This window comes from Rhizopus microsporus, assembly GCF_002708625.1.
Source record: "Rhizopus microsporus ATCC 52813 unplaced genomic scaffold scaffold_22, whole genome shotgun sequence".
NCBI lineage: Eukaryota > Fungi > Mucoromycota > Mucoromycetes > Mucorales > Rhizopodaceae > Rhizopus > Rhizopus microsporus.
Window position 1 is genome coordinate 193,790 of NW_019671937.1, and position 23,545 is coordinate 217,334.

Consider the following 23,545-nt stretch of genomic DNA (forward strand, 5'->3'; position numbering starts at 1 on the left):
CATATGTTGGCGTGCTATCCAGATACTATGATATCTCCAGTGGCAATTCGGAGCCATGCCTTTCTTTGTTTTTCCTGGTTCTTTCTTCGATTTGCAGTCTTTTGAAGAGCGCAAGTGCGTCTGCTGCAGTGAGAAATCTTTCTGGCTCATTATTATTGATATCACCCATAATTTATTCTACAATGCGTGGCTTCGAAAGATACAAGGGAAAAGGATGTTTGAAAGCTTATTATTATATATACATATGAAAATAAAGCGTGGCTCTGAGAGCATTTACCACATTGGAGGCTGGAACGGAGGCAGCTGAGATTGTTCTAGGAACGAATAGCAATTTGCTGTGCCCTCTACTTGTAATCACCCTTTTATACAGTTGTCGTTTCACAGTTTCAGCAATACGTGCTCTATCTTCGCCCAACAATTTATCAGCTGTACCATCGTTTTTTATTTTACCACAATCTATCTCCTGATTATCATTGAATAACACGAAATCCAACCGGAGCTCTTTGTATCGATTGTCAAATACAGCATATGAAGATTTTTCCCTTTTTATCGTATAGGTTAGTAAGTGAAAGCGAGGGAAATAAACTACGTTACCATTTGAAATATATCAAACTTTTGGGTTCAAACACATATTGTAATAGTCCCGATATCTTTTCAACAATGTGCTCCAATTCAGGCATGTTCTTGTTAAGGTTTTCGTTTCCACGTATAATTGTATCATTTAACTTAGATATGAGTGTGTGAAGTTGAATTTGGTTAGTTGAGTTCGTCTGAGGAGTAAAATATTATTCATTCTCTCTTACACACTTAAATAAAACTTGGCCATCAGAAAGCATTCATTTTCTGTTTAATGAAGAGTATTATCCGCCTCTATACTCTTATATTTTTAACTTCTTCAATGTCTAAATCTTCTGGTTGAATTTTGCTTCCACCAGGTAAAGTATATTTCAAACATATAGATGATAATCGTCTAAAGCCAATAAAAGTTAGAACGGGCTATTTAATAATACATTCATACGCCTACAAAGACTTACAATCTTTCAATGAAGTCGCTGTCAACGTCGTAGCCAAGTTCGTTGAATGCTTGGGTTTCGTTATTCAGTTCATGATAAGTCAAAACGTACTTTTTGACTTTATATATCTCGGCATAAGCGTTTGATAGTTCTGTGTTATACGTGTCGTCAGTTTCGTGCGACAGGTTCGAGTTGTGTTCTTCAGGGATATCATTATCTTCACTGTTCATCATGCTGGCTTGATATCCATTATCTACAAAGGTATTTTCTTTTTCATTGCTATGTCCAACTTTTACACGAGTGGTATTGATTTCTTCTGCAGACGTATCTATTCCGAAAAGAGAAAAATTTAATCAGCATCTAGACACGAGTATCTTTGTCAACCATTAACTCACCTATTTTTCGTTTTTGTGGTATAGCTACTGTTCAAGTAAAATATTATTTTTACGATGTTTTAAAGATGGTTTTTACTTGCTTTGATATTCCATAAGAGACCATCCATATTCTTCAATTTCTCGTCTGTATAAACCTGCAATGACACAGTTTCTTTCTACTTGGGATATTTGATTTCCTACGTCGGTTGCTGTCTAATTAAAAACAGTAAATATTGTACTAGTAGAGTGGATTCTGCGGGAACTTGCTTCTGAAACTTTCAAGCAAATTTTGGTTCCAACATCCAGGTGTACATTGAAACCAAGCTGTTGCGAACATATTATTAAATCAACTGGTACAAAGCAAGGGAAAGAAACGCTACCTTAGGCATATGCTCAGTTTTTGGCTTCTGATTGTCAAAAAGAAAAAAAAAAGAAAAGAAAAGAAAGACCAGGAGTTAAACTAATTCTAGGGGAACTACCTCCAGACACTACCTATGATGTCTTCCAACAAAGCTTTTTATTATGTGGCGCTACGCTGGGCTTTCTCGAAAACAGATAACTCTCGAATTTATAAAGCTGTCATCTTCGTTTGTTTCTTTTCAAGAAGAAAGAGATATATAGAATTTTTTTTATTTCAATTTTATGTTGTCAGTTCTGTCAACAAAGAGCCAAGATCATTCACGTGTATTTTACATTAAAGGATATTCTACTAGGCAACCTTAGGTTAGACAGAGACTTTGGTAGTGTGAAGTCGTAAAGCGATATCACATGTAGCGCCCCAAGGAAGTGTCTGTAACATTAGCTTATTTTTGAGTGCATCAAGTGTTTGCCTTTTTTATAACTCATTTTCGGGGAACCTCATCAAGGAAAGAAGACATGAGATAAAAAATACTTGGGAGTTGAGCATTGTGTTGAGAAAATAGTGGAAGAAAATAAGTTCTGAAGCAACAGCATGTTTGATCTAAAGCATAAAAGCTCGACGCAAGACTGTAATTGAGGCAAAAGGAGGGCCGACAAAGTATTAATATTTCTTTTTATATTCTTCAAATAAACAAGCCAAAGCTATTTTTTATAAATATGGAAGCTCCAAACACTGAAAAGGAAGAACAATGGCTTTCCAAACATTTGATGCATAATTTACGAAAGATTAATTTACATTTTGGTACGAATAACCATTATGTGTGACTGTAGTTACTACTGGTGGGATCAGCCTATTGTAAATTAGTAACTCAGCCTACCATTGGTAGTCGGATAAATTAAATAGGGGAGGCCATTGTAGCGGCTAAACCAAAGCCTATGCTATTTCTAAGGAAGCGTTGGGGAGGACGTATTATTAATCAAAGATATCCCATAGAGATCAATCGTCAATCTTTACTAGCTTTAGTACACGATCAAAAAAAGCTTATGTTCACAATAGATTCACGAAAAAGGTAGCATTGGCTATGCCTCACTTGAGAAAGAGCGCGTGCTAGGGTAAGTCTCTTCATAGTCGATTCAACAGTATATTTTCTAAAGCCAAGCGTATGAGCTGAATCCATTCGGAGCACAAATCGCAAGCAGCATGAAAAAAACATATAAATAGGCTGGATTTTGGTAACTGATCTGGAAAGCATCTCATTTTTTTTTTTTTTTTTTTTTTTACTCTCTACTCTACTAAAAAGCAAGCATATATACACAAGAATGAAGGAAGCCCTTGTTATTGTTGATGTCCAAAACGACTACTTCCCTAATGGAAAATTCCCTACTGACAGTCCAGTCGAAACTGCTGAAGCTATTGCCAAACTGATCCAAAAGTTTAGAGAAGAGAAGAAGGAAGTTGTCCATGTTACCCATGTTGTTCCAAACCCTACCGAGAAATTCCCTTTCTTTCAAGAAGGCACATGGGGCGTTCAAGTTCATGATCTGGTCAAGCCTCTTCCAACTGAGAAGTACATTGTCAAGAACTACTCTAATGGGTTCCACGAGACTGACCTTGAGGAGCACCTTCGCAGCAAAGGCATTGATAGAATCATAGTCGTTGGCATGATGATCCATAACTGCGTGAATGCTACGGTTTATGCAGGCAAGGATGCTGGATTTGACTGTATCGTTGTAGATGAAGCTGTAAACACGTTTGATCAAGCGCTCCATGGTGAAGTTATTAAGGCCAAAGATATCAAGAAGGCGTTCCTTGCTGGTATCCAGTTTTACTATGCAAAGGTTCTCAAGCTTGAAGATGTCCTGAGCAACGACTATTAAAGATATGATTTGACATAAATAAATCACAGCTTTGAATCAGTAAACAACGCTTGTCCTTTTTTTTTTTTTTTTTTTTTTTTTTTACATTGTATGTGTATTATTCAGTTGACTTTGCTGCTTGAGACTGATCTACAAACGATACAGACACTGATAACTGAAGGCAAGGGTTGAAAAAGAGATAATATTTAGTAATACAATTGATATATACCCTTACATCAATAGTCTTCAGGCCAAGCAATACTTTTCCCCTTCGCTGTATTCATTCTATATTTCCGTTGCCTCTGCAGCAAAAATAAAGCTGTAAGAGGTAATTGACGAGATGGAAATGTCTTTTCTTTAATATTACAAGTTTCAAAATAAATACAATACCTCAAGTGGCCGACTTCTTATTACATAAACAAGTATGGATTTTGGTTCATTATTAAAAAATCTGTTCTTCCATTACTTTTATATTTTTTCTTTTCAAAGAAACTTGAGAACATCAGTAGATTTAGTTGAAGAGCAAGAGAAAAAGGTAGTATACACCTATCGTGCTTGTACGATAATCACTTGTAGAAAGTTAAGTACGAGCTTTTGAGCGATGACGACTACGCAGTCCACGTTAGAAGGAACGTTACTAAAAATGTACGACTTATGAACCTTCCAAATACTTTGTATTTTGGAGAAACCAGTACGCCAGGATCACTGAGAAAGGAACAATGGGGCTGCAAAAGGAAAAACTCAGTAGATTAGTGCCTAATAGAAATCAGTGGCAGTAAGCGAGGGCTTAGAGAGGCACTTGAAGTGATGAAAAGGACAATTTGCTTTACCAAAAGGTGGAAAAACACTTGTAAAAAAAGCATGATGTCAGTTGAATTATCCTGTTTATTATTTGGTTTATTGACTTAAGAGCAACATCAAGCTTTTAATAAGGTGGTTTTCAGTAAAGCGACCAAATAAAATTATCTTTTATGAACAAACAAGTAAGTTAATACATTTCGTTTTTGGGTCAAGTTATTGTTCTATCATAGCTCATGAAAGATTGCTTTTTATTTACCACTGCGGGCTCAACTTTCAGAGAACCAGAACACTCGATGAACAAGCCACTGGGACAATTTATCCTCTTTGCTAATTTGAAAGTTCAGTTAATCTTTCTCCATCTCTCTCTCTCTTTTTTTCTTTTCCTTACTGCAAAGTAAATAGAATATGGTAATTAAACTATTGCTTACATCTTGTATGCAAAAGGCTGACATAAAATGTATAGAAAGTCAAAGTTTTATCTCGATCGTCCAATGATTACGTGCGTGAACGTGTAGAAGATATCCACAAAGTCCAAAGAAATTACGATCCTGCTTCACATCCATTTGAAAAAGGAAGAGAATACACAAGAGCATTGAATGCAGTAAAACTTGAAAGAATGTTTGCCAAACCCTTTATTGCATCCATGGAGGGACATATCGATGGTGTCTATGCCATGGCAAAGCATCCTTCAAGACTTAATTCAATGATTTCAGGAAGTGGCGACGGCGAGATTCGTATATGGGAAATATCTGAACAAAAAACGACATGGAGAGTACAAGGACACAGAGGACTTGTGAGTGGTGTATGTGCTGGAATTTCAGACGGACAGTTTTTATCATGCTCTACAGATAAGACGATCAAGATTTGGGGTGAAGACACAGAGGCGATCGAGACTTACACAGGGAAACATGCATTTACAGGATTATCACATCACCGTTCAGAGGCACTCTTTGCTACCTCTGGAGGAACAGTTGAAGTTTGGGATGAAAATCGATCAGAGCCTATTCACGACTTTGCCTGGGGAGCAGATTCATATCAGACAGTCAAGTTTAATATGGTACAACAAAACATCTTTGCCTCTTGTGGTACAGATCGTACGATTGTCCTGTACGATTTAAGATCAAGCAAACCAGTGTCGAAGTTGGTGATGACGCTGAAAACAAACGCTATTTGTTGGAACCCCCTGGAAGCATACATTTTTAGTACAGCTAGTGAAGACCATAACGCATATACCTTTGATATGAGAAACATGACATCTGCTACAAATGTGATGAAAGATCATGTGTCGGCAGTGTAAGTTAGATTTTTGAACAATAGGGAGCGCAATACTGAGTTATATTGTGTATAGTATGGATATCGACTATTCACCCACAGGACAAGAGATTGTAACAGGTTCATATGACCGAACCATTCGTATATATAATGTTGGGCAAGGACATAGTCGAGACTGTTACCACACCAAACGAATGCAAAGAATCTTTGCAGTTCAGTTCTCTATGGACAGCAAATACATCCTCTCAGGTTCAGACGACGGCAACATTCGTCTCTGGAAGGCACATGCTTCTGAAAAATTGGGTGTTAATGACTGGCGTGAGAAGAATAAGCTTGAATACAGTGCTAAGCTTAAAGAAAGATATGGTCACCTGCAAGAAATTCGTAGAATTGATAAACATAGAAGAACTCCAAAGGATATTAAGGTGGCTGATGCACGAAAGAAGGAAATGATTGCAGCTGAAAAGAGAAAGGAAGAACGCAGACGTAAGCACTTGAAGAAGGGAGAAGAAGTTAAGAATGTCCCCGAAAGACAAAAGAGCATTGTGGGTGTTGCAAAATAATAACCTATTTGTATAAAGATGATTTTTGTAATATATTTAAAGAAATGCTGGGTTTTAGACAAGCTTATTTTACATTTTGTGTCTCAATTTTGGGATTGTACGGTTAAACAATTTTATAAAATATAAAGGCCACAAGGGGCACGTGATATTTTTATTATATCGTTTTTGCCCTGGCCAATTCAAGTTGTAAGGCAGTATCTAAAAATCCCTCTGGGCTCGAGAGCAAAAATGCTTTGGTTGATAGATTCACGGAACAAGTGTTAAAAAACACTGCTATAAAGAATTAAATAACCATTTAATCAGTTTCTGCCCTGGGTCAGATGGTGATGGCGGCTCTTTTCCATGGTATATGTGATCAAGCTCATGTAAGATAGCGCAGATTACGGGCCATCTGATAGTCCAAAACGATCTTGTTTGAAAAGAGCGTGGTCTTCGAGTGGGAAGCTTATTTAAAAGGAGGGACAGAGGGTCAGTTATAGACTTCGGTATTTGTAGACGGTGATGCATGTCGAGGTAATAGATGGCATATTGCTTTGTAAGGAGCTGTGAGGTGTGTCGAAGGCAGTGAGTAGTGTTATAACTGGGTAACCAACCAAGACGCCGCCATATGCATTAGCTTTTTTCTAGCCCTGTCATGGGTAATCAAAGGATTGGGTCCAAAGAGATTGTTGGGCGACACAGCGAGAGCAGATTTGAGCTGCGTGCGGTACGCCGCTGTTCTAGGTTGTCTTGCAGATACTGCAGTCGTATCTTCTTTAATAATCGTTTGCCTAGTATATCAGTATATTGCACACAACGTTTCCACAGTGGCGTTTTTGGGATTGTACAGTCATTCCAGAAAGTAAAGTCGCTGGTTTTGAATTTCATGTCGTGCAAAAAATCTTGATCTTCAAAAATGATCTCACACGATCCAAAAATAAAGTCGTGATCAACGTTTGATGAACCTTGTTTATTTTTACATGTCGCTTAGTAACTGTTATTTTATAAATTGAAGTGATGGTTCCATTCCTTATTTCTACTCTTTTCCTAATTTTAAATTTATTTTTACAAACATTCAAATGAATACGCAATTTTTTTATGAGGATGGACAAGGACGTGTTGTTGATGAACATGAAGTTGAACCGATGGATCTTACAGTTGATGAGGAGCTTTTCACCATCGAAACAATAAGTTCTCGTACCCAATTTCTTCAAAATAAACCTCCAGAGAGGCCTCCTAAGCCTATGTTGTACCCAGTTGGAGATGAAAGGGATCGTGTTGATGTATATATGGAGTTATGCAATAAGTGACGTTACACATTTTTTATTTTTTAGTAAAAGCCTTAGTGCTTCGGCTGCCGCGACTCAATTAAGCATTCATATTCGTGCAGCCCAGAGATGGGTCAAACGCTATTATGAAGATCCTGAAAGCATTTTCGAGAAAAAGAAAAAATCAGGACGACGTCGTATTCTTGGAGAGGAGCATAAGCAATTTCTTTTAAATTACATTGATGAAAACCCTTCTGCTGTTTTAACCGAAGTGGTACCTCGAACAGAATTGGTGGCAATGAGTTTTGAATGTCCAGACAAGGGATATACAGAATATCGCTACGGGAGCCATTGTCCCATTCAGTGCTTGCGGTGGTATAAGTTCCTTTTGGGACATTCAACAGATTCAAGGTGATAATGTCAATCGCAGTTGATATTTTTAGGATGGATTTGCTTAATTGATCCATTCCAGGCAACTGAGCCGGTGGTAACTTGAACGTAAGAAGGTCATCGATTACTACGAAATAAGTCAGGCGATTAACAAAAAAAAAAGATACCAGAAAGATATAAATTCAGTATACCCATTTACTCTCATTTTCATCCTAGGTTTTTTCTTCAGTGGTTGTCATTGCAAAACTAAAGAAACCGCGTTGGAAAGATGATCTGCAAGAAGTCACGAAGAAATCACGGTAGACCCAAACACAAAAAAAAGAGCATCAGGTCAGATTTGGGTCAGCCAATCAGAGGTTTACACTGTTTACACCGTTTACACCGCTGACACTGTATGTACCAACCCTCATCAAGGCAATCATTCCGTTGCGCCATAGTTGTATTCATTTCGTTCATTCCATTGATTCAATTTGGTATTGGTTGTTGTTGTTGTTAGTGCTCGGTAATGTGTGGAATAAAAGCAAAGAAGTGATGAGTCTCTGTTTTATCCTTTTATTAGAAGTGAGAGGAAGAGCTCATAGCAAAAAGAAATTACGTTGTCTTAAAAGAGGTCGGAGCACTAACTAAGGTACATGTAATTAAGTCAAATGTAATCTCACACGTAAAGATTAGTATTAGACATGGTCAAATACGACAACTTCTTCTTGTTGAGACACTTACCAAAACATTTGGCAGAATGAGATACAAAACCTTTGAAATCACTTAAATATAAACTATCACATGCCTCACTAATTCTAGTCATGAGTGATTCTTTTTCCAAAAACTTATTTCGCCTAACTTTACTCTTGACAACCGACCAGAATTGCTCAATTGGATTTAGCTCAGAAGAATATGGAGGAAGATAAACAGCGGTACCTTCGAGAGCAAATGTATTTTCCTATGTCAGTTGAGCTATGAATAGGAGCATTATCCATGACAAGATAATGTCCTTTCTTCTCTGGATACTTATCCATTTCATCAAGAGTAGCTTTTAAAAAGCTTAGATAATGTCTTGTCACTGTTCTTATGCTATACATTCTTTCCGGAAAGTAAATTCGCCTGTGATCGAAAATAAATGTATCCAAAATTCATATTGTACGAAATGTAAATTCGTCGTCGCCAAGAGTATTTTCGTAGTATCAGCCTTGACATCCGTGGATATACTGTATTTCCAAATTGAGATGTCGTATTGAAACCGTTGTAGTGTTATCAGTGTAATAATAAATACAAAAAGAATATGGCTTACTATCCCATTTGACAGTAATATTAACAGGTGAGCTGACTTGGAGTTGAAATTAACTTGATATTGGAATAGCCTTCTTTAGTCTCTTTGTAAAAGTTTAGATCCTTTTTTCGGTTTTTCCATAATATCAAAAGAACATGTAGTCATATTTGGCAATGCATATTCTTAAATGGTCACGATATAGACTGCTTCTATTTGACATGATTTCTTTGTTCCAAGTACCTGATCCTGAAGCTTGTTTGAAAAAGAAAAACATATAAAAAGCCATTTTAATTGTTCCTATTTTTTGCTTCTTTACAGCAGTTATCAAATGTCCCTCTGAGTGTTCAAAGATTCACCAATCAAAACTAGCCTGTCCTCATGGTCCTTGCTCTGACTCGCTTGTCCTCCCCTCTTTGCTCTCTAACGTGTATCTGGAACGTTCCCCAATAGCCTCTTCTGACGCTCTGGGTTCTCTCTGTCCTCCGTTCCTTTTTTTTTTTTTGTTTAAACTTCTCCTGGGTAGTTACCGCTACCCTCCCCAGAATGCACCTTGGTAGTAAGTAAAACTAATATTAGGATATGTGCTCTAATGCTATCATACTTTTTTTCTCTTTTTCTACATATACTCATTATCTCTCTCTCTCTCTCTCTCTTTTGACATGATGTCGTTTTATTCAAACGTATTTTTCTTTGTCGTCTTTTTACGTAAATAATTTTTTTATTTTACGACAATATTTTATAAAATTAACGTCAATAATTAACAAGTACAGATTTGGTAATCGGCCCATTTGGGCTGACCTTTTGATGAATAAAGTGATATAGCAACTTGAAGCTTTGTTATTGAAAAAAAATAAAAATATTGTAGACATAGTTACGAAGGATTATTTTTAATAAAGCTGGCGAAGCCAGACAGCCTTCAAGTGTTGATTATGATAGTCGAAGCACAAGGGGGTTGTGGGGTCACAACTACAAAATTTTTCAACCCCTCTGCCATTAGTGCCGCTTTCTTTGCATTTACGGCATACCAATCTCTTTCTTTTGTTGCCTGCATTACTCATGGAGACGTAGGAATAGTTAGAATCACTTCTAAACATTCGGTTGCTGCCTTGGGCCACTTCATTGTATCTCGACTTCAATTTCTTACAATGTTCAAGCAAGTTGAAGGCCAAATTATCCTTAAAGGACGAGTGGCCCCTTGAGGCACCTTCCTCAGAGAAGACCCTGAAGGAACTGTATGCATTCACTTCACAAAGACTCAAGAAGAAACCAAAGAAGCGCATTTCCCATCTCTCGGTTGAGATAATATCGTGATAAGAGGTCAGATTATCACGTAAATTATTTGCAGCATCCACAGAACCTATAGCGAAATAACTGACTTCAACACATGCATTATATTGCAGCTATTATACCTACTTTTGTGTCTTTCGAATTCATCTACTACTTCTGGACGCTTGATAGTAACTAAGTTACCGTCAGAAGACTTGTAAGTCTTCATCAACAAGTCTAGTGATGCCACATGAGGATACAAAGGCTTTTATTTTTTGAGCCCGAAAAGCACAAACCAACATTTTCCCATTGGTTGTATCTTTTTTCATAGTGTAGTAGCTACCATAGTTAGCATCTACGCTCTCCACAATGTCTGTTTCAGGCATGCCCTGAGGCCAGTAATGACGCTTGGTGACTTGCATAATCGAATAAAGACCATGATTCATCAGCATTGAGATCATATCGGGCGAATCAAACCAAGAGTCAGCAATGACTGTTCGACCAGAGCCAAACCAAGGTTTCACCAAACGTTTTACAGTGGCCGTCAGCTTCTTCATACCAGAATCTTTGTCATATTCTTTTGGGCAAGGATCACTGACTGTATCGATACGTAATATGCAGTAGCAGTGATTGTCAGTCTACGTCTTAAACTCTTGTCCGATTGGATGTGGCTTTCTAGGAGCCTTCTTCAAATTTGACATACCAGTAATTAACCATTGATTCATGAATTCATCGATAGCAAGATATTTTCCTGGTATTATACATTAAGCCATGTGACCATTGAAGGCTTGGATGGTGGACCTAATTTGATAAAGAGGGTCAAGCTCCTGAACCTGCTTTGAAGGAATTTCAAAAACATGCATCTTCATAATGTCATTGAATCTGTTAAAAGACATATATTGACTAAAGTCAACGTTCATCAAGAAAAAAGACTGGCCTTGTCTCCAATATGCCTTTCTATCACCATGTTTGACCACAGTCATTACCGTCAAGAGTGCGATCCACATGAGATATTCATGAAAGGTAATATCTTCCCAATGGCCGAGACTTCATGCATGAAGGTTGGTGTTGTGGATAATGGAATAAAAATGATCCACAGGAAGGAAAAACAAGAAATAATCCAATGGAGAGGCATATCTTCCATTGTTCATCATTAAACGAGAGTTCATATAGACCTCATCAGCAGTCCACCCACGACTTGAAGTCAAATCGATGGATTCCTCTTCCTCATCTTCATCCACTGTATCTTCCAACAAGTCTTCCGCTTCGACTACATTGGTGTCGGCAACAATCTCCTGAACTACAGGAGTTGAAAGAGGGCCGACGTACTTGATAGCGCCTTCACTAAGCTTGAGGATGTGGCTATTTGCTTCATCTAGCAGTACATTGTACATCACCTTACCATTTTCCTCAGATCGTGCAATCGTCTGTCCTTGGAAGCTCAACTTAGTTTCATTCTAGTCGTGCTCACAGAGTAATATAGTTTTCACTGTATTATCAGTGATGAAACGCTTATTAACTGATACTTTTACGTTGACATCAAGTTTTTGTTGACAGGAGGCATGTTTGAACTTTAAATTTTATTGATGTTGTTTGAGAGATTTAGATCTATTTAATATTATAAAAAATAATTTAAAAACTCAACGAAATAAAAATACAGGTCTTAAACTTTGTAGTAACCACACGCGTCGTGTAAACTGAGGAGGTCTGTCCAATAAAAAAAAAAAAAGTAATTTATTTCGGCTCATTTGGGCCGACCAAATCTTTACTTGTTAATAAAAAAAAGTCTCTGTTCACATCTTGAAGTACACCCTGTTATCAAAACTATTAAAGTGTTCATCAAAGTTTAATTTGCCGGAAATCAGTAAATGTTAGAGTGATACCATCACTACATAGTCAGAGGGGTGCGTCATATTTGGCTTTGTTTCTTATAAAACAAAAATGGTATCAACAGCAAAAAAACGAAGTAAAAGAGAGCTTTATTCGGAAAAAAAAAAAAAAAAAAAAAACCTTGATAGCTGCTTATGTTTTTGTAAATCTAAGCGTAGATTGAAACAAATCAGCGTAGTTGTGTTCTAGTAGTGGTGTATTTGCGGGATTTGCTGGCAAACTACTTACTATAACACTTTTAAATGCCTTGAGGAACTCAAGCGTCTCTTCCAAGTTGTTATAAGAATTACAAAAACAAAGTACCTTTAAATCATCTACTTGGTATAGGTGATAGTATTTGCCATTAGAAATATCAGCTTGAGGGTTAAACGACATGATATATAGCTCTAATTGAACACCATTGAAGAAAATACCGAAAGCTTTGAATTCGTTGTGTCCTCTACTTGTAATCATCCTTTTATACAGTTGTCGTTTCATAGTTTCAGCAATACGTGCTCTATCTTCGCCCAACAATTTATCAGCTGTACCATCGTTTTTTATTTTACCACAATCTATCTCCTGATTATCATTGAATAACACGAAATCCAACCGGAGCTCTTTGTATCGATTGTCAAATACAGCATATGAAGATTTTTCCCTTTTTATCGTATAGGTTAGTAAGTGAAAGCGAGGGAAATAAACTACGTTACCATTTGAAATATATCAAACTTTTGGGTTCAAACACATATTGTAATAGTCCCGATATCTTTTCAACAATGTGCTCCAATTCAGGCATGTTCTTGTTAAGGTTTTCGTTTCCACGTATAATTGTATCATTTAACTTAGATATGAGTGTGTGAAGTTGAATTTGGTTAGTTGAGTTCGTCTGAGGAGTAAAATATTATTCATTCTCTCTTACACACTTAAATAAAACTTGGCCATCAGAAAGCATTCATTTTCTGTTTAATGAAGAGTATTATCCGCCTCTATACTCTTATATTTTTAACTTCTTCAATGTCTAAATCTTCTGGTTGAATTTTGCTTCCACCAGGTAAAGTATATTTCAAACATATAGATGATAATCGTCTAAAGCCAATAAAAGTTAGAACGGGCTATTTAATAATACATTCATACGCCTACAAAGACTTACAATCTTTCAATGAAGTCGCTGTCAACGTCGTAGCCAAGTTCGTTGAATGCTTGGGTTTCGTTATTCAGTTCATGATAAGTCAAAACGTACTTTTTGACTTTATATATCTCGGCATAAGCGTTTGATAGTTCTGTGTTATACGTGTCGTCAGTTTCGTGCGACAGGTTCGAGTTGTGTTCTTCAGGGATATCATTATCTTCACTGTTCATCATGCTGGCTTGATATCCATTATCTACAAAGGTATTTTCTTTTTCATTGCTATGTCCAACTTTTACACGAGTGGTATTGATTTCTTCTGCAGACGTATCTATTCCGAAAAGAGAAAAATTTAATCAGCATCTAGACACGAGTATCTTTGTCAACCATTAACTCACCTATTTTTCGTTTTTGTGGTATAGCTACTGTTCAAGTAAAATATTATTTTTACGATGTTTTAAAGATGGTTTTTACTTGCTTTGATATTCCATAAGAGACCATCCATATTCTTCAATTTCTCGTCTGTATAAACCTGCAATGACACAGTTTCTTTCTACTTGGGATATTTGATTTCCTACGTCGGTTGCTGTCTAATTAAAAACAGTAAATATTGTACTAGTAGAGTGGATTCTGCGGGAACTTGCTTCTGAAACTTTCAAGCAAATTTTGGTTCCAACATCCAGGTGTACATTGAAACCAAGCTGTTGCGAACATATTATTAAATCAACTGGTACAAAGCAAGGGAAAGAAACGCTACCTTAGGCATATGCTCAGTTTTTGGCTTCTGATTGTCAAAAAGAAAAAAAAAAGAAAAGAAAAGAAAGACCAGGAGTTAAACTAATTCTAGGGGAACTACCTCCAGACACTACCTATGATGTCTTCCAACAAAGCTTTTTATTATGTGGCGCTACGCTGGGCTTTCTCGAAAACAGATAACTCTCGAATTTATAAAGCTGTCATCTTCGTTTGTTTCTTTTCAAGAAGAAAGAGATATATAGAATTTTTTTTATTTCAATTTTATGTTGTCAGTTCTGTCAACAAAGAGCCAAGATCATTCACGTGTATTTTACATTAAAGGATATTCTACTAGGCAACCTTAGGTTAGACAGAGACTTTGGTAGTGTGAAGTCGTAAAGCGATATCACATGTAGCGCCCCAAGGAAGTGTCTGTAACATTAGCTTATTTTTGAGTGCATCAAGTGTTTGCCTTTTTTATAACTCATTTTCGGGGAACCTCATCAAGGAAAGAAGACATGAGATAAAAAATACTTGGGAGTTGAGCATTGTGTTGAGAAAATAGTGGAAGAAAATAAGTTCTGAAGCAACAGCATGTTTGATCTAAAGCATAAAAGCTCGACGCAAGACTGTAATTGAGGCAAAAGGAGGGCCGACAAAGTATTAATATTTCTTTTTATATTCTTCAAATAAACAAGCCAAAGCTATTTTTTATAAATATGGAAGCTCCAAACACTGAAAAGGAAGAACAATGGCTTTCCAAACATTTGATGCATAATTTACGAAAGATTAATTTACATTTTGGTACGAATAACCATTATGTGTGACTGTAGTTACTACTGGTGGGATCAGCCTATTGTAAATTAGTAACTCAGCCTACCATTGGTAGTCGGATAAATTAAATAGGGGAGGCCATTGTAGCGGCTAAACCAAAGCCTATGCTATTTCTAAGGAAGCGTTGGGGAGGACGTATTATTAATCAAAGATATCCCATAGAGATCAATCGTCAATCTTTACTAGCTTTAGTACACGATCAAAAAAAGCTTATGTTCACAATAGATTCACGAAAAAGGTAGCATTGGCTATGCCTCACTTGAGAAAGAGCGCGTGCTAGGGTAAGTCTCTTCATAGTCGATTCAACAGTATATTTTCTAAAGCCAAGCGTATGAGCTGAATCCATTCGGAGCACAAATCGCAAGCAGCATGAAAAAAACATATAAATAGGCTGGATTTTGGTAACTGATCTGGAAAGCATCTCATTTTTTTTTTTTTTTTTTTTTTTACTCTCTACTCTACTAAAAAGCAAGCATATATACACAAGAATGAAGGAAGCCCTTGTTATTGTTGATGTCCAAAACGACTACTTCCCTAATGGAAAATTCCCTACTGACAGTCCAGTCGAAACTGCTGAAGCTATTGCCAAACTGATCCAAAAGTTTAGAGAAGAGAAGAAGGAAGTTGTCCATGTTACCCATGTTGTTCCAAACCCTACCGAGAAATTCCCTTTCTTTCAAGAAGGCACATGGGGCGTTCAAGTTCATGATCTGGTCAAGCCTCTTCCAACTGAGAAGTACATTGTCAAGAACTACTCTAATGGGTTCCACGAGACTGACCTTGAGGAGCACCTTCGCAGCAAAGGCATTGATAGAATCATAGTCGTTGGCATGATGATCCATAACTGCGTGAATGCTACGGTTTATGCAGGCAAGGATGCTGGATTTGACTGTATCGTTGTAGATGAAGCTGTAAACACGTTTGATCAAGCGCTCCATGGTGAAGTTATTAAGGCCAAAGATATCAAGAAGGCGTTCCTTGCTGGTATCCAGTTTTACTATGCAAAGGTTCTCAAGCTTGAAGATGTCCTGAGCAACGACTATTAAAGATATGATTTGACATAAATAAACCACAGCTTTGAATAAAGCGACCTTTTTTTATCTTATATTCTTTCACCTCTTTTATAAATCCTTTCTTTGAAAGATTTATAATCTTTCTATTTCTTTTTTTATTTACTTTAAATTCTTCTGATCCAGTATCAACCTCATAATCTGAATCGAGATAGCCCTTGTATCTTTTTAGTTTAACCAATTACTACTTTTACACTTTATAACTCAATTACTTATTTGATCTGTTAAAGATCTGGTGGTCATTATTTTATCTTTATCTGATAGATTATAATAATCGGGGCATAGCTTAACAATTTCTTTCTTTACCAGTGTGCCTAGGCTTATTTTTTCATTGAGAAAGACGCCATCTTCTTCACGCAGCTGTTGAAATATATTTTAGAAGAGTTAAGCAAGCTTTAAACAGAAAATAAGCAGTTACGTCAGTTGCATAAGATATAACCTTCGAGTAAAACGTCGTATCGACTATTATTGAAATTTCATCTATTTCTCCTCCAATATATATTTTTCTTGTATGAAAGTATGGACTTGTCAAAACAAAAGAAAAGCTCTTTATTAAAAATATCATTTGAGTATTAAATATATAAACTGCAAATGCTCTTAAGAAGAGTTTTACTCGATCTTGGAAGAAAATTTCAAAATCCTTTTTTCCTTAATATCAAAAGTTGTCAATTAGGAACAGAATTACTTGTTAAAACAAGGGCGTCAACAGGACAAACACAAGCTCTGCAGCTATAATATATCTTATGTCTACTAAAAATATGAATTCTTGTTTTGTTTCTTTGTAATTCCTGCAAGTCGTGAAGGGGGACAGAATAACGTGGTTAATTGTTGTTCATTTCTAACTACAGAAATTGTCTGTTTACAGTTTACTAATACACGCAGTGACAGTCAATACAGGTTTAAAAAAAAGTTTCATCATTTGTATTTTCTCTTTTCTTTTCTCTTGGATAAACGAGTTGTTAGCTAGACATATAATCAAGATTCAACATCTTGGGTAACACATAATATTTTGTGATATTTCATACTCATAGTTCTTTATAGTTTTGCTTATTTGGAGGTTCTTATTATTAGGATGGTGGCTCTCCTTCCTATACCGCTCCTGCATTGTTCTGTGGCGGGAGCACTGCACAGAGCAGTTCACTCGCTGTTCCATATGTCTCTTTTGGATGGCTGTACTTATCCTTCGCACGTTTTTATCCACACAAATGAATAAAGCTTAATTGAATATTTGCATCAGTGGCAACTTGTCATTTAAAGTTCAAACTTGTAACAATAAAAGAGAAAGAGAGAGAACAACAATATGCAATAAGAATATTTTATGTATATTTATCAAATAAAATGTGTATAAAACATATATATACGGCATCTATTGCTGTTGACCATAACCAAAAGCGGTGTTGTGCTGTTGATTCACAGAATCCAGTAATTGCTGCTGCTGTTGATTTATTGAGAGTTCATTATTTTGTTGTTGCTGCTGTTCAACCATACCAGCTGGAGAAAATGATAGCATATGATTTGGTGGGGTATAGGGCTTATTTACGGGTGAAGAGGTTTGACTTTGTAACATTGTAAAGTTTTGTTGTTGCTGTTGTGGTACAGGTGGATGTGGAGAATTAGGAAGTGATGGGGTTTGAACAGGGAGAGGTGAATGCTGTATCGGGCTGTTTAAATAATCGACCTGAATATGACCTGGCATATTGTTGCTAAAGGGTGTCGAATTGGTTGAAGTCGCAGCAGGACTTACTCCAGAGTATTGAATGTTGCTATTGGGTGTAGAAAGCATCGCCGTCGGAGACTCTTCATGCGTCTTTTCATGCTTCCTAAGGGAACGCGCATGATAATAAGATTTTCCGCAGTTCTTCACATAGCAAGTGTAAGGTCGAACATTTGAATGGGTCTTTATATGTGTCGTAAGAGAATCTGGTCGAGAAAATTTCTTGCCACAGCCGTCTTGTGTACAAACAAATGGTCTTTCGCCTGTATGAGTGCGAAGATGATTGTACATCTTGTGTCTCTTTGTAAATGGTTTTTCTTTTCTAGGACAGTTTTCCCATTCACAAGAATATGAAGCCTAAGGAACAAGTTAATAGGGGTAAGCTTATCTTTCTTTTTTTCTTACCTTTCCGCTTCCGACGTGCTCCGTATTGATATGTGTTATAAGCTTTTGCAGCTCATCCAGATAGATACCACAATCCCTCCACTTGCATTGCATCTTTTCTGTCTTTGGCTCCTCTTCTACTACCGACTCTTCCTCTTCCTCCTCTTCTTCATCTACAGTCGATTTATCTTCGTCTATAGTGGCACTATCAGCCTTCGATTCTTGGTTATCAGATGGACTAGCATCTTCTTCTTCGTCCTTTTCCTTATTGTCAGAGTTATCATTTTGTATTTTCTCAGTCTCAAGCTTAATAAGTCTCGAAATCAGTTGTGCTCTCGTCAGCCCTTCATAATCTTTGGCACTAATAGCCGAAGCACTCTGCACCATACCCAGCTCCTGAGGTGTAGGTGGAGGAGGAATTTTGATGGTCCCCAACGACTTTTTTTGCTGATCAATGAATGCTTTCCTTTCTTCACTTCGAGTAAACGTCTGGGCAGGAACAAGAACAACAGCAGATCGAGGCGAAGATGATAATGCAGGTATGTCCTTGGTGTCAATGCTCAAGACGGGCGGTTGACCGTTTGAGACAGTATGTCTTCTCGACTTTTTGCGTTCAATCAGTGTAGGTTGGCCTGTAGCAGGTCTCTTGTTACTTTCATTAACAAAGTTGGAACGATGTATATGTTGATGAAAGATGGCATTCTGTAAAGAAGAAGTGGGAGCAGCAACAGGGGTAGTGGTAGCAGTCGTGTTGCCATTTGCGTGTGCCAAGTTATTTACAAGAGATGGATTAGGAGAAGAAGGGCTTAACATAGACATTTGAGAGAGAACAACATGAGGTGTTTCCTGAGAAGGGACTGCTGGTGGCTGTCCAGGGTCGTTGTTCATTAAGAACTGATGCTGTATAGGCATTGGTTGCGACTGTGGTTGTACTGATTGTGCTGATTGCTGTGACTGCAATATATGTTCATTGACTACTTGTTGATGTTGTATGATGGCATACTGTTGAGCTATTTGTTGAGCCATCACTTGCTGAGCAGCAGCGGCCACACGTTCTTGGTGCTCTTCTAACGTAGATTGAGCTTGGCTTGGAACAGTATGAGCATGCTCAAGCGTACGTTGAGAAGGAACAATAGGATGATGCTCTATGCTCGGTTGAGCAATGATACCAAACGAAGATTGTTGTTGTTGTTGTTGTTGTTGCTGTTGTTGTTGAGTTGGCAAGTGAGAGGAAATCTCTTGTAACTGCATCGAGACCTGTGGCTGTATCTGCTGAATGTTTTGATCGTAAAATGGTGACTGGTTTAAATGGATAGGGGGTGATGAAGAATTGATAAACATGTTACCATGTGGTAATACCAAGCCATTATTATTAATTAGCTCATTAGTGGCCTCGTTCGTTACCATGGTGCCCACAGTGTTTGTCGGTGATGCCTGATTTGGGACAGATAACTGAGGAGAGGATAATTGGCTTTGGTCAGCCTAGCAAAAAAAACGCGCAAAGGTGTGAATAGGCGAAATAAAATTAAGTCGCAGTATAAATACTTACAGTCGAGATGACGTTAGAATGAATTAAAGGATTAGGTGAATCTGTCAATAAGGTAGCATGACCAGCATTAGCTAAAGTGTTTTGTTCAATGTTGATTTGATTATCTGCTGATTGTGGCATGACCGAATGAACAGAGATGACATCAGAATATAACTGAGGTAAAGGAGTAGAAGTAGCACTGCTACTATTACTATGATTTAAGCTATTGGTATTGTTATTATTATCTTTCGAAGAATCAATAATTGGTTTGATATCAAAGGGTTGATGATAATTGCAAGATATCAAGTTGTTTAATTCTTGTTGCTGCTGTTGCTGTTGTTGTTGTTGCTGTATGTCCATTATGATATTATCCCCGAAGGGAGCTTGATGTATTTCTTGAATGTTTAAAAGTTGATTTTCTTTCTCTTTTCGATTCGTAAGAGAAAAAATGACAGTTTCTTTTTCTTTAATAGAAAAAATTTCAAAAAGAAAAGAAAAACAAAAGAAACAATAAAATAAGGGGGTGCGGATTATTTGTAAAACGGAGCCTAAATATACCTGTTACACTTTATGTTTCCAAGCTTCATTATTGCTTCACGAGCTTACACAATTTAATTTGATAAAAGTAAATAAAGGCCACCTCACTGTGCAGTGTTTTCATCTCAAATTGTCGTAAGGATAAGTTTCGAACCTCTTTGTCTCCTGTCCATTCTATGGATGGAGACCCCGCTGTAGTTTTTTGTTCGGCAATAAGTGTGACGTTTTTTCATCTACTCTTCCTTTACACTCTTTTATCGTACCTTTGTTTCTTTTTCTCTAGTCATGTCTGTCGTATTCAACACTTTCGATAATACCATCAGTTGGGTTGACCCAAGTCTTTGAGTTATCCTCTATTGATGGTGTTTTATAGGCCAAGTACTAAGTCAAGCATATATACTGAAAAGCTATACGTTTCTCTTGAAGCTTCTCTTGTATAATGATTGTATATTTAATGAAGATGACGCAAAAATATTCTCAAAAGGCCACTAGCAAGCTAAGGCTTTAGGCTCATTTATGAAGATACAGTTTTGCATAAAACTGATATTGGAGTCTTTAATTCACGCCTCAACAGCTCTAAATCTTAGTTCAATAACGTCAGGAGAGTTTCGTTTGGCAGGAATCTTTGTAATTCTCTTTAACGTGTAAGAGCAGCTTTCTTTCAGGTGTTTATCCACGCCAGATATAGAAATATTAAAGCCCTCAAATTTATCACTGAGGGTGTCAGCCATTTGATCTAGCGTGACTACTGGATTGTTAATGAATTCTTCCAAAAGCTTCGTATGCTCTTTCTTCAGCTTGCGAAGGTGCTGATTCTTTTTTGGCTGCTCTTCAATAGCATTATCTACTTCTAAAGCCTCTTCTTGGATGCTTCTTTTGCTGCTTTAACCCAAGACTTCAAGGCAGAGACAGGTATACCATGCTTCTCTCCAATCTTGCTGTAACTAAGGGGAGTAAACATATACGTCTGAATAGCCCTGTCCTTTTCTTTCTCTGTGTAATTCTGGTACTGCTGTCTATCCATTTTCTTCCACTATGTTAACTTGTGGCTCTTGAACTTGATTTGAGACTTCTGTATTGAAAATTTCATACATTTGAAATTTGTTTTGATCATTAAACTCGTAGACGTTGCCAGATTCACTCATTAACAAAAAATTAATAAAAGGAATATTAGTTGAAAGCTCATTGCAGCTTGGCCGAACTTATTTTTTATTTTTAGTCGAAATAAAGGCACACAACTGGACGAAATGAGACGGCATTTTTGGTCGTAATTTATTTATTTATAAAGGCCACAAGGGACACATGATATTTTTATTATATCGTTTTTGCCCTGGCCAGTTCAAGTTGTGAGATAGAATCTAAAAATCCCTCTGGGCTCGAGAGCAAAAAATGCTTTGGCTGACAGATTCACGGAACAAGTGTTAAAAAACACTGCTATAAAGAATTAAATAACCATTTAATCAGTTTCTGCCCTGGGTCAGATGGTGATGGTGGCTCTTTTCCATGGTATATGTGATCAAGCTCATGTAAGATAGCGCAGATTACAGGCCATCTGATAGTCCAAAACGATCTTGTTTGAAAAGAGCGTGGTCTTCGAGTGGGAAGCTTATTTAAAAGAAGGGACAGAGGATCAGTTATAGACTTCGGTATTTGTAGACGGTGATGCATGTCGAGGCAATAGATGGCATATTGCTTTGTAAGGAGCTGTGAGGTGTGTCGAAGGCAGTGAGTAGTGTTATAACTGGGTAACCAACCAAGACGCCACCGTATGCATCGACTTCTTTCTAGCCTTGTCATGGATAACCTGGAAATACAGTACAGTTGTTCCAATGCCAAAGGGCGGGTGACTTTTGTTTTTTTAGAGGGCAGTTTTTTTTATTCCAAAGTTACCGGTAATTAGAGATACGGTAACTTCTTTTTTTTTTTCCATTAGTAATAAGAATATAGGCTTTTCCATCCTTTTTCTCTCCATCAGTTTTTACTGCTGTTAACTGATATAAAAATATATTCATTAATTTATCAATCTTTAAGTATGTATTATCCTATATTTAACAAAGACAATTTACTAATAAAAATAAAAGCTGTCTATAAAAAGCACACAAAAGTCTCTGTTTCTAGTTTAAAATTCACATTATTTTTTAAGATACAACTACTCTCAACGCCTTTATACTATCTTCCGAACATCGCTCCGGTACCGATCTAATGAGTAAATTAATACTACGCCATCCTTCTGTCAGAAACATTATTGTCAATGCTGTACTAGGTAAGGGCTAGCTACTTGCTCTTTTAAGGGTACATACAGTTTAACATATCGTTTTGAGAACATAGGTTCTGAAGCCTGTTCTCAGTATGTCGATCGGTCTACGGAATGGCCTAGTGGACGATGCTCAGTCGTGTTATTTGCCCCCATTGAAGTCACCATTTCCTTGCCTCCTGTTCTAGTGGAAGTCCAAAATACAATTGACCTCAAGTTTATACAAAGAATCATTGAATACAGCCTTGCAGTTATCAAAGAACATGGTGTTTCACCAATTATTGTTGTCTTCGGCATACATCCCACAAAACCAAGCGTAGCCAATGATTTAGTACAAAGTGATCAGATGCCATACGCAAAAGAATATCCTTGCAAACCATGGGCTAAATCTTTTTACATTCTGGATCCTATCACTATCAATAGTCATATTCATGAACAACCACTTAAACCATTAGTTGCAGTAGAACACTTTTTGCACAAGCAAAAAAGAACTCTGTTGGGCATGGATATCAAGGAGCGTGCTGATGAGACAATTCAACTGCTGTATACTATTGCAAAACAGATATTTAAAAATGATATCACTTTAGAGGAACGAACAATTGACGTCCTTTTGAATGTGTGTGAGCGGATACAAAAGCAGTTTCATAAGATCAAGGAGGCATTAGAAATCGAAAATCTGGAAGAGCTAAAAAAAACGCACAAGAGAGTATGCCGAAGACGACTATATGTATTTGGAGACATGTAAAACAAAGTATTGACGCATATCTTTACCTGAACCTCCAGCTTTTCCAGAAGAAACAAAAAAAGATGGACCATCTAAAAGTGAATACAATGAAGATCTCTTGCCAGCTTCAAATCTATCAAATACAATATCACCTGATTTTGCTTTTATTGAAAATTTTAAAAGCAATCAAAAGAAGATGAACTGGAACACTTGCTTCAATGCTGGAAGAGCAAAAGGTTTTTTCAAATCTTATAAAGACCCTAACAGTTTAAAAGCTTTTTTTTTTTTTTTTCTTTCTTTTTTGCTCTCTTTCTCTCTTTCTTTCTAATAAAAAAAATGGCTGATACTGAGATACCTCCTACT

At 37.0% G+C, this 23,545-nt stretch overlaps 10 protein-coding genes across 10 annotated transcripts; 4 read left to right on the plus strand and 6 right to left on the minus strand.

Annotated features, from left to right (window-relative positions):
• Nucleotides 1-844: 844 nt before the first annotated feature.
• On the minus strand, nucleotides 845-1,515 carry RHIMIDRAFT_301543 (uncharacterized protein; the record flags this gene model as incomplete). The annotated part of the gene is made up of 4 exons (XM_023614371.1): nucleotides 845-970; nucleotides 1,035-1,341; nucleotides 1,409-1,432; nucleotides 1,485-1,515. The coding sequence occupies 4 exons, from the start codon at nucleotides 1,513-1,515 to the stop codon at nucleotides 871-873; spliced, it is 462 nt and encodes a 153-aa protein (XP_023462381.1). The 3' UTR covers nucleotides 845-870.
• A 1,505-nt stretch (nucleotides 1,516-3,020) lies between these two features.
• RHIMIDRAFT_268185 (isochorismatase hydrolase) lies at nucleotides 3,021-3,662 on the plus strand. Its single transcript, XM_023612057.1, has one exon. The coding sequence runs from the start codon at nucleotides 3,068-3,070 to the stop codon at nucleotides 3,623-3,625; it is 558 nt and encodes a 185-aa protein (XP_023462382.1). The 5' UTR covers nucleotides 3,021-3,067; the 3' UTR covers nucleotides 3,626-3,662.
• Nucleotides 3,663-4,762: 1,100 nt separating this feature from the next.
• RHIMIDRAFT_268187 (rRNA-processing protein SOF1) lies at nucleotides 4,763-6,341 on the plus strand. The gene is made up of 3 exons (XM_023612058.1): nucleotides 4,763-4,813; nucleotides 4,869-5,698; nucleotides 5,754-6,341. Exons 1-3 carry the CDS (start codon nucleotides 4,811-4,813, stop codon nucleotides 6,238-6,240), a joined length of 1,320 nt encoding a protein of 439 aa, XP_023462383.1. The 5' UTR covers nucleotides 4,763-4,810; the 3' UTR covers nucleotides 6,241-6,341.
• A 4,133-nt stretch (nucleotides 6,342-10,474) lies between these two features.
• Nucleotides 10,475-11,454, minus strand: RHIMIDRAFT_294994 (uncharacterized protein). The gene is made up of 2 exons (XM_023614142.1): nucleotides 10,555-11,454; nucleotides 10,475-10,498 (listed from the first exon to the last, which is right to left on the minus strand). The coding sequence occupies exon 1, from the start codon at nucleotides 10,962-10,964 to the stop codon at nucleotides 10,614-10,616; it is 351 nt and encodes a 116-aa protein (XP_023462384.1). The 5' UTR covers nucleotides 10,965-11,454; the 3' UTR covers nucleotides 10,475-10,498; nucleotides 10,555-10,613.
• Nucleotides 11,455-12,429: 975 nt separating this feature from the next.
• On the minus strand, nucleotides 12,430-13,907 carry RHIMIDRAFT_301555 (uncharacterized protein; the record flags this gene model as incomplete). Its single annotated transcript, XM_023614372.1, has 6 exons — nucleotides 12,430-12,934; nucleotides 12,987-13,162; nucleotides 13,269-13,362; nucleotides 13,427-13,733; nucleotides 13,801-13,824; nucleotides 13,877-13,907. The coding sequence occupies 6 exons, from the start codon at nucleotides 13,905-13,907 to the stop codon at nucleotides 12,430-12,432; spliced, it is 1,137 nt and encodes a 378-aa protein (XP_023462385.1).
• A 1,505-nt stretch (nucleotides 13,908-15,412) lies between these two features.
• On the plus strand, nucleotides 15,413-16,192 carry RHIMIDRAFT_268192 (isochorismatase hydrolase). Its single transcript, XM_023612059.1, has one exon. It carries the CDS (start codon nucleotides 15,460-15,462, stop codon nucleotides 16,015-16,017), a length of 558 nt encoding a protein of 185 aa, XP_023462386.1. The 5' UTR covers nucleotides 15,413-15,459; the 3' UTR covers nucleotides 16,018-16,192.
• A 1,650-nt stretch (nucleotides 16,193-17,842) lies between these two features.
• RHIMIDRAFT_180786 (uncharacterized protein) lies at nucleotides 17,843-18,106 on the minus strand (the record flags this gene model as incomplete). Its single annotated transcript, XM_023605780.1, has 1 exon — nucleotides 17,843-18,106. A coding segment is annotated over one exon (264 nt), but the record flags the coding sequence as incomplete, so codon positions are not given.
• Nucleotides 18,107-20,951: 2,845 nt separating this feature from the next.
• RHIMIDRAFT_268194 (uncharacterized protein) lies at nucleotides 20,952-21,515 on the minus strand. The gene has a single exon (XM_023612060.1). The coding sequence runs from the start codon at nucleotides 21,226-21,228 to the stop codon at nucleotides 21,055-21,057; it is 174 nt and encodes a 57-aa protein (XP_023462388.1). The 5' UTR covers nucleotides 21,229-21,515; the 3' UTR covers nucleotides 20,952-21,054.
• Nucleotides 21,516-21,581: 66 nt separating this feature from the next.
• Nucleotides 21,582-21,972, minus strand: RHIMIDRAFT_72016 (uncharacterized protein). The gene has a single exon (XM_023615607.1). It carries the CDS (start codon nucleotides 21,870-21,872, stop codon nucleotides 21,639-21,641), a length of 234 nt encoding a protein of 77 aa, XP_023462389.1. The 5' UTR covers nucleotides 21,873-21,972; the 3' UTR covers nucleotides 21,582-21,638.
• A 412-nt stretch (nucleotides 21,973-22,384) lies between these two features.
• On the plus strand, nucleotides 22,385-23,474 carry RHIMIDRAFT_268196 (uncharacterized protein). Its single transcript, XM_023612061.1, has 2 exons — nucleotides 22,385-22,434; nucleotides 22,505-23,474. Exon 2 carries the CDS (start codon nucleotides 22,805-22,807, stop codon nucleotides 23,201-23,203), a length of 399 nt encoding a protein of 132 aa, XP_023462390.1. The 5' UTR covers nucleotides 22,385-22,434; nucleotides 22,505-22,804; the 3' UTR covers nucleotides 23,204-23,474.
• The last annotated feature ends 71 nt before the right edge of the window (nucleotides 23,475-23,545 follow it).

What these genes read in the sequence shown, in the direction of transcription:
- RHIMIDRAFT_268185 (XM_023612057.1), top strand. Translation starts at nt 3,068, where the DNA reads ATGAAGGAAGCCCTTGTTATTGTTGATGTCCAAAACGACTACTTCCCT.
- RHIMIDRAFT_268187 (XM_023612058.1), top strand. An exon ending in AAAGATCATGTGTCGGCAGT is followed by an intron (nt 5,699 to 5,753) that starts GTAAGTTAGATT and finishes TATTGTGTATAG; the next exon opens with TATGGATATCGACTATTCAC.
- RHIMIDRAFT_294994 (XM_023614142.1), bottom strand. Translation starts at nt 10,964, where the DNA reads ATGAAGAAGCTGACGGCCACTGTAAAACGTTTGGTGAAACCTTGGTTT.
- RHIMIDRAFT_268192 (XM_023612059.1), top strand. Translation starts at nt 15,460, where the DNA reads ATGAAGGAAGCCCTTGTTATTGTTGATGTCCAAAACGACTACTTCCCT.
- RHIMIDRAFT_268194 (XM_023612060.1), bottom strand. Translation starts at nt 21,228, where the DNA reads ATGGATAGACAGCAGTACCAGAATTACACAGAGAAAGAAAAGGACAGG.
- RHIMIDRAFT_72016 (XM_023615607.1), bottom strand. Translation starts at nt 21,872, where the DNA reads ATGCATCACCGTCTACAAATACCGAAGTCTATAACTGATCCTCTGTCC.
- RHIMIDRAFT_268196 (XM_023612061.1), top strand. Translation starts at nt 22,805, where the DNA reads ATGCCATACGCAAAAGAATATCCTTGCAAACCATGGGCTAAATCTTTT.